Source organism: Salvia hispanica, chromosome 6, assembly GCF_023119035.1.
Source record: "Salvia hispanica cultivar TCC Black 2014 chromosome 6, UniMelb_Shisp_WGS_1.0, whole genome shotgun sequence".
Classification (NCBI taxonomy): Eukaryota; Viridiplantae; Streptophyta; class Magnoliopsida; order Lamiales; family Lamiaceae; genus Salvia; species Salvia hispanica.
The window spans coordinates 7878743-7887638 of record NC_062970.1 but is presented as its reverse complement, the minus strand read 5'-3'; the positions used below and the strand labels follow the sequence as shown (position 1 = coordinate 7887638).

General features: G+C 38.1%; 1 protein-coding gene and 1 pseudogene across 3 annotated transcripts; both read right to left on the bottom strand.

Moving 5' to 3' along the window:
- Positions 1-1462: 1462 nt before the first annotated feature.
- Positions 1463-2076, bottom strand: LOC125196792 (annotated as a pseudogene).
- Positions 2077-2272: 196 nt separating this feature from the next.
- Positions 2273-5878, bottom strand: LOC125196667 (probable linoleate 9S-lipoxygenase 5). 3 transcript variants are annotated; one of them, XM_048095274.1, is made up of 10 exons: positions 5776-5784; positions 5409-5633; positions 5036-5328; positions 4718-4955; positions 4294-4632; positions 4152-4246; positions 3978-4085; positions 3602-3906; positions 3269-3532; positions 2273-3191 (listed from the first exon to the last, which is right to left on the bottom strand). In XM_048095274.1, the coding sequence occupies exons 2-10, from the start codon at positions 5629-5631 to the stop codon at positions 2420-2422; spliced, it is 2637 nt and encodes an 878-aa protein (XP_047951231.1). In that variant the 5' UTR covers positions 5632-5633; positions 5776-5784; the 3' UTR covers positions 2273-2419. The 3 variants fall into 3 exon arrangements, with proteins under 3 accessions (XP_047951231.1, XP_047951229.1, XP_047951230.1); XM_048095272.1 differs by having other exon boundaries at positions 5409-5878; XM_048095273.1 differs by having other exon boundaries at positions 4152-4237; positions 5409-5877.
- Between the last annotated feature and the right edge of the window lie 3018 nt (positions 5879-8896).

The following is an 8896-nucleotide window of genomic DNA, read 5'->3' as shown; positions in this document are numbered from 1 at the left end:
ACATGTGATGGATATAATTATTAATCATACTAGCACACGAAGGTATCTTCGGAAGTGTAATTAAACAGATAAACTTTACTGATACTACCTTTTATAACAAAAAGAATATTTTCAAAAACATTGAGTCGTATTTTATAATCGAGCAAAGAAGCTTCGAGTAGTTAAATTCAAATAATTGAGCATATTAAAACAAGACAATTGAGCATATTTATGGATTTCTAGGACAGCGTTCTAGAGAATGAAATTACATTTATCTAAGCTAAGCTTCACTAAAACAAATAAGGAGGGGTTGAACCTGTTCTAGGTGGTTGGGTTAAGCCCATCAATTAATATCAATCAATTTGGGTTAAGCCCATCAATTAATATCAATCAATATTGGACCTCTTCAATTTATGACTTGTATACCAATTTATGTTATTTTAGACTACTAAAATTATAAACCACTATTGTATTTTGTAGTATTAAATTGTTTAGTAGTATGTTTTAAATTAAGACTACACTTATATTCTGCATCTTTTAAGATTTTAATTTACTTTAATACTAATTTTCTATCAATGACAACAAAAATACCACACAACTTCTCTCATTTAAGTTTATTTACCAAATATGTGCTATTGCTGATAATACTCCGTTCAGTTCACGATTAAAAGTTCCGATTGTGCTTGATACGAGATTTAAAAATTACAAAGAAACGTAGATGAAAAAAGACAGTGGAGTTACCAAATACTATGTGCTATTATTTAATGGAGTATAACTTTAATTTATATATATATATACTCTATTCGTTCCACGTTGCTTAAGTAAAACTGAACCACAACTTCTAATTAGAGACAAACTAAAACAGCAAATTAGAATTCTTACTCACTCTAATGAGTGAGATCCAATCTCCCTGACAATAATTTAATTATGTTTTATTTTATATTTCTGTAACTTTATCGATTCACATTGTTACAAGAGATTTTATTTTTCAAATATAGAGGTAGCACCCTACTTTAATGCCTTCCCGAAATTAAACCTAACATTTAAAAAAACCTTATAAAAATCAAATTACACTTGAATCAACATTTTTAAAAATCTCTATACAAAAATCTGAGGATTAGTTCTGATTCTCGCAATCACGCGGCCGTCTCCTGCCGCATTGTTTCCACCGTTTGCATCGACTCCTCTTTTATGTTTTCGATTTATTTTGATTTCATTTTCATCCCAAACAATTTTGAATGTAATTTTCCTCTAAGAACAAAATTGATAATCTTAAATCAAACTTTGAATCCATATTGGCTGAAGCCTTTGATTTGTTATTGTGTGCATAACGGCACTATCTGCAGTGCAAATTTTTACGGCAAAAGATTTTAGTATAGATGTAACATTAATTGTGTAGTATAGCATTAGTTTTAGTTTAAATTGTGGAGAGTTCAGCCGACTCAGTGAATTATGATTGCAGAGTTGTAATGAAGTATTAGAATGCGAAGAAAGAGATGAATCCCTGATCACGTTTAAGATTAGATAGAAATAGACGTGAGTAATTAATGTGATGAAATGATCACAAATCATAGACTTGCTTGCCGCTGAACTTGACCTCAATGGGACTCACATTCTTCCCAATGGACCTGAAGTTCCGCCAACTCCGGTCCGGCCGGCGTTGACCTTCTCCGGGGGTGCAGATACTGCACACCCGGTAGAATTGGTAGTTTATCTTGTACTTGGACCGGAGCCGTGTGCCCAGTGCCAGGCACTGCTCCTTCCTCGCCAGCTTCAGCAGGTTCGGCCCCTGCCTCATGATGGCATCTCGAACACCTGCTCCTTCGGGGACTCCCATGTGATCACGTAGAACTCCTCCACCTGCGCCTTCCGGAGCAGCCCTCCCGTGCTGCCTCCGAATATCGGCGATGGGGTGGTGTGAATCCCGCAAGAGCTTCAGCCTTCTTGGCGGGGGCCTCATCGGCCATGGCGCGGATGGGGCGTTGGGTTTGGGTTTTAGTTGGCTTGTGGGATGGGGGTTGGCAGATTTGGGGGTGACCGCAGTAGCGGAGAAGAGGGAGGCTTGGGTTGCCATGGCCATGAATTGGTTGGGTGGTGGGAAATGGAAGGAGGAGTTTGGAATAATATTTGATGACTCATGACTGAATGGTTGGATAGGGTGGATAAGGTGATATGGATTAGCCAATTATATAACTAGGCTTACCCTTTTCTACATTTTTTTGTTGTTCCATCAAATACTAGTAGTTTGATGAGTATAGGAAAAGAGCATGACATTGACAGAAACCATATATAATAATCACAAAAAGAATAGTAGTAGTAATTTATAATGTGGTGGAACAAAGCAAGAACACATGTAATCACAAACAATAACTAGTTGAGATGTAAAAGAATACCTACTTCTTTAGTGTTAAGACATAAGGGATGCAGAAAATGACCAAGTTCAGATAGAGACACTGTTGGGAATACCCTTTCCAGTAAGGCCTCCCTCTCTAGTGTAATCAGAGGTGTTGGGGTATAACAGCATATAGGGGACCTCCACAGGCCCATAACGGTTCTTCAACGTCTTATCCTCGTTCCTCTCCCTTATTCTCTTCTCAATCTCAACCAACGTTGTCCTGAATCTGTCGAATGCTTCCAGGGCTCGCTCATCGCTAGTCCACTCGGGGTTATCTCTCTGTCCCAGATATATCTCATCTCTCGAATGCCTAGACAATATTTCAATCAAAGAAACCCCCAGCAGAGTTTGCAGCTGAGCTGTTATAGTTTTCAGGTATGCCAAGTCTGGATTAGACTCCAGCTCAGCAAACTCATCAGTATCTGGTTTAGGCATGAATCTACGGCTCACTGTGGGGCGGTTTGGGAGGTATCCCGCGTAAGGATATTGCCCGAAGTTGACAGCAGCATGGAGGGCCGATGCCACCCATATCACGATTGTGCATGATTGGATGAGCTCAGCTCTTGTCTCCATCTTAGGCCACCACGGCTTGTCCTTTAAGTCTCCATGTCCCACTTCACGAAGCTCCTTCCACCATGATTGAAGCTCTGTGTCTCCTCGGACCTCATTGTCTGTAGCAGGGTAGTAGATGGAACAGTACTCAGTCACCCAAGTTTCAATTGCGTACCAGACTTCCAAGCCATCAACAGCGAAAGGGTAGTCTTCGATAAGGAGTTTGAGGCCGTAGGGATGGCTTTGGTCGGGAACAGCCACTCCTCTGCAGTAGTTAGAAAGAGATGACATGTTAAATAGCAAGTGCAGGTTTCAAATAATTGGTTATGAGTTATGACCAACCTTTTGATGAGGTCTACGGGGAGTGCTTGCTCGGTGAAGTTCCAGTTTCTGTAGACGAAAGATGACATTTCCATGGCGTATCTTGCTGGGAAGACGGTTATCTCAAGCACTCCACCTGCGTTGATGAGGATCTGCCTAGCCAAGGCGTTTATGTGGATTGTGTCGCGGAAATGAGGCTTCAGAAGCTTGTGTATAGGGTGGAGCGTGCTCAGCTGTCTGTTGGTTGCAATCACAAATGGCTCAATCACCGCGTGAGTGTTCAGCCTGCACACAGATATGAACACATTCATCATCGTTGCATCAAAAGTTGTGTTGTATGCAATGTATACATACCAGTGGCTAATGAGTTGATGATAGCCTGAGTCATTTACTGCAACATAGGCTTTCGCGAGCTGCCAGATGGCGTTCCCAACTCCGTGATCACAAGGAGTGAACACTTGGCTGATGGCACCGAGGGCGTCTCCATTTTCATGGGGCAAGCTTAGTTCAATCGCCAGTGGTTTCAGAGTGCCATCTGCTTGGAGGAGAAGGATTGTTCGGGTAGCGTAAGTTTTTGTTGTAGTGGTGTTGATCCTTCTGAGGTACGGCATCAGTGCATCGTGATGATCTAATATGAACATCTTGTTTTTCTCTATGGCCTGATCAGGCATGTTTTATAATCAATTTAATTTCAGGATTGAGGAAAAGTGAAGAGAATTAGGAATATGACCTCATCGACGCTGAGGCCATCCATGTTCGTGTGGAGGTGCTCTCGTGTGATTCTGCTATCTTGATCGCCATATTGTTCCCGGTCCAGTTTGCTTCTTGGTGGAAACTCCTGCGATGTCGGAATGGCAAAATCATGTTTCTAACCATGTAGATTTGTTGGAGTCGTTTCGATTACCTGGAGACGTTGAATGACAACAGGGTTCACTCCTGCGAGCATCTCTCTTCCGAATTCTTCATCTGTTCTCCATGCAGTTTTGTCCCCTGCAAACACTTGTGTTAAAAAAAAATCTTTACAAAGTGAAGTAAGCTTGGCTTACCTTTGATGACATCAGGCACGGGAAACTTAAGAAAGCGTTCCCCATCAGAACGAATGAGTTCCCGGACCAGCTCCCACGGAACGCACTGCCTGATTTTCTTGAGCGAGTGGGAATCAGGCATCTTGACTCCGCCTTCATAGAGACGAAGAATGTCTTCAAACGTGTCGAACTCATTGATAGTCTTGTCCAGTAAAGCCTTCACCTCCGGCACTATAACCTGGCCTATAGACTTAAGAGCATAGCCTATGAAATCAGAGAATTTGATCTGGTTGAACCTCTCATCATTGGGAACATATGTGTTCAAGCTCAGCAGAAACAACCTGCTTTCGGTATTGGGATCTGCATTTCAAAATCAAGAAACTAGTTATCAATATTTGAATGGTTAAGTTAGTTGACATCAATATGTGGATGCTTAATTGCTTACCTTTTTTGTTAGGCTTACGCCCGGTTCTCGCTCTACGAGGGTAGGGATAGTCTGGCCCCCCGAGCACCGGACGAGCATAGTGGTGGCCCTTTTCAGGCATTCCCAAGTCACTATAGTATGCATAATCATAGACCCTATCCCACTCCTTGAGCATCCCGGAACCCGTCCCTCGGAGGCTCATGAGCTCCTGCTGCCTATAAAACAGCAGAGGCTCCGGCGTCTCGGCTGGCAGGTACGTCTATTTAATTACATCAAAATCAACATATTTATAAATTATAAGCTTCCAACAAAAATACAAAGTGAAAAACTGAGACAAACCGTGTTTGTGAAGAAGACACGATCATATGCATAGCGATGCACGGGATAAACCCAAGAGTCGCAGAGGAAATGGAGAGGACCGTGGCCATGGACGTCTTCCAACCTCACTGTCTTGAAGTATACCTGACTGTGGTGTTGGTTTCTCACAATGAGAGCACCAGGAACGCCTAGAGATTCATCCCAATCGAAGCTCACATCGAACAACGCATCATCCTCCGCATTCAGAGAAGTCAGCTTCGGCACCCAATCCTCCAAGTATGCCTCTTTCCCTACCTTCCCTTTTAGCAAATTTTCTTCAACAAACCAAAAAAAGTTGCAATTAATTCTGTATTTTCACTTAATTTGCAGAAATGGACAACACGAGAGGACTAACCAGGATCAGCAGAGTGGGAGCTGACAAGCTGGAGGGAAATGCCTTTGCCCATGAGCTCGTGAATTCGGTCCACCAAGGAAGCGCGGATGTCGGTCACATCCATCACATTCTTCTTCTTCAGCACGACAATGCCTTTAATCTTCTTCTTCTGCTGCTCAATGCTAACAACACTGGCCTCGTCTTTAATCTTGCCACACACACACCCCACTAAATTCTCCCACATCTCTGAGTAATCACAAGCACACACCATTGCAAAAAATGAGTCTGTGAAAGAAAGGGGGAATAGTGGAATTGAATGGATTTGGAGGGGTATATATGTGGTAATGATGATGTAAAAGTACTACTTAGAAATGGTTAGAAATTATACCTTGCTTGAGTAGGTTATTATGGGGCTTAATGTGTGTTTGGATGAGTGTGTATTTACTTATGATACTTACTAGGCAAAAAGAAATTCAGTTTGGGGAGAAATAATACCAAGTGGCCGGTGGGGATTGGTCACCTGGGATATGATGGTTTTTGATTCTACACACTTTTCTCCTCGTGCTTTCAAGTTTAACTAATAATAATATGGTTTTTTACTTCTTCTTTTCCTTTTTATCAGTTTTAGCCATGTTCTTGTTCTCTTCTTCAAGTTTCTTTTTTCTTTATTGATTTAACTTTTTTTTTTTTTTTGCTTTCTCGTATCTTCAATTGTAAAAATATAGTGCTTTAATTGTGTAGAGATAAATGATACGGTGAGATGATTTCCATTTGATAGAATGGACTATGGTGAGTTGTTTGGATGGGTCATAGTCATTTCTTAATGACAACAAAAATATGCAAAACTCCTATTTGGTCATAAACGTTTTTTATGTGTTATGTCTAATGAAAAAAAAAAAGAAATTAGTCTAGTTTTAAGTGCTTAATTAAACTAATGTCTAAATTGTTATATATTGAGCTAAAAGCGCTATAACCGTTAAATTTACAGATTCCATGACTTTATAACAAAATGAATCGACTAATATATATAGTTAGTTTGGGTGATTAGTGATAAAATGCAAACTTTATATATTGTACAAACTCCAAACTTTTCAACACAGTTTCAACATAATGTTATCATAGTGTAAAATTTTAAGATGTCAACACAATGTCAATACAATATTAATACAACATCAACCGTTGACACTGTGTTGACATTTTTTATTGCTATTATTTTGATCAACTGTTGACACTATGTTGACATATATTGACTATTAACATTTTCTAATAGTCTGGATTATAGTTTGAAATTCTTACAATATATAGAGTTTGCATTTGATTACATCTTACTACGTTTATATATATTCTTGTCATTTTTGAATCGCCAATCATTGCTCGAACAGAGAATTAACAATAATAATTTTTATTTTTACTATAGATTGGATCATTCAACATCATCACAGGAAAATGGTTCCAAGGAAGTCTTTCATTTTCTACCTTTCTACGGTACATATTACCAAACTTGTTCAGTCTAGTGGAAATCATCTTTCTAACGTTGAACCAAGTTTACATCGAGAATCATACTCTCTCCGTTCCACTGAAGATGATCAATTTTCATTTTTGGTTTGTGCAAATTAAAATGACCCATTACTTAAATGGAAATACCTTTATCTCTACTTTATTTCGTCTCTCTTACTTTACTCTCTCCTCTTAATACACAAAATATAATTGCATAAAATCTCGTGCCGCCTAAAGAAGGGGTTATCTTCCTTGGGACGGAGGGAGTATTTTGTTGTGTTTCTTCAACTCTATTGTTTTAAAATATGAGTAGTATAATCATGTATGTTCTACTCATTGCATTTACCATCTTTATATCACTTTAATAAAGTTATGCTATGAAAAGAAATATGCTACGGATAGTATATAGATATGTATGGCAAATCAAATACTGGCCCATCGCCTTATCGCCATTACCAAACTTGTTCAGTCTAGTGGAAATCATCTTTCTAACGTTGAACCAAGTTTACATCGAGAATCATACTCTCTCCGTTCCACTGAAGATGATCAATTTTCATTTTTGGTTTGTGCAAATTAAAATGACCCATTACTTAAATGGAAATACCTTTATCTCTACTTTATTTCGTCTCTCTTACTTTACTCTCTCCTCTTAATACACAAAATATAATTGCATAAAATCTCGTGCCGCCTAAAGAAGGGGTTATCTTCCTTGGGACGGAGGGAGTATTTTGTTGTGTTTCTTCAACTCTATTGTTTTAAAATATGAGTAGTATAATCATGTATGTTCTACTCATTGCATTTACCATCTTTATATCACTTTAATAAAGTTATGCTATGAAAAGAAATATGCTACGGATAGTATATAGATATGTATGGCAAATCAAATACTGGCCCATCGCCTTATCGCCTAAGTGTTCTTCTTTGTTGTGACTCATATTTGTGCCTTGGATTGCAATAAGAATAAAAAATTATTTCTTACAAAAATATGGATGTTGCAAATGCAAATATTGATATCCCAAAGCCGAATTGTAGAATAGATTGTTCTTTACTTTTCTTGTAGGCCATGAAAAGAACCATATCCAAGCAAAAAAATTATTGTACATGGTTGGGGTCTTGGGGAAGTAGTTGACCGGGAACATGATACTTCTTCCGTCCTATAATAAAAGTCACATTTTATTTTTTTCCATAAATGGTACGTAGATCTCACATTCCACTAACTCATTTCACTCATTTTCTATTATAAAACCAATATAAAAAAACGAGCCTAATATTCCACTAACTTTTTCAACCCACTATTATTTACATTTTTTTTAACTCCTGCACACACCAAATATGACTCCTATTGTAGGACGGAAGGAATATTAGATATGAAAATTAAATGTACAAAATCTAGTTTAACTCGATATTTTTTTTTATATAGGAGTACACGTGAAATAAATACATACTACGTATAGATATTACATGACTACATTAAGTAGAGACTTGATCACTAGAGTCAGTACACAGTCACATATGGTATAGAGAATGTACTCCTTTCATATAAAATAAAAGTTAAATAACTTTATTCGTATTTTACTTCCTTAAAATTAAAATTAATTGACAATCCAAAGATTAAAAAACATGGTTTCCCCCGCCACAATGTAAACCAAAAAGAGTAGTGTCATGATGCAGGAGGAATAAAGTCGGGTAGATTTCCCAAAAAATATATGCAAATACATTATTCTTATTCTTGAAGATGGTTCCAGTTCTGGTTACTATTATTGATGTTGTCATTGCTATATTATTACTGTCATAATGATCATCTTTTGCTAATTCGGGATTTCAATCATTTCCTAATTAGAATACGAGTGTAAAGTCTCCTTGTAAATTATAATTATCGTGTACACTGAAATAAAATACCAGTACTAGTTATATGTCAAATTTTCAATTGTCTGCTAAATAATTGAAATTTGTCAATCAGTAGGCGCGACTTTGCATATTTTATTTGTTTTTATCTACTTAATTAAGAAAAG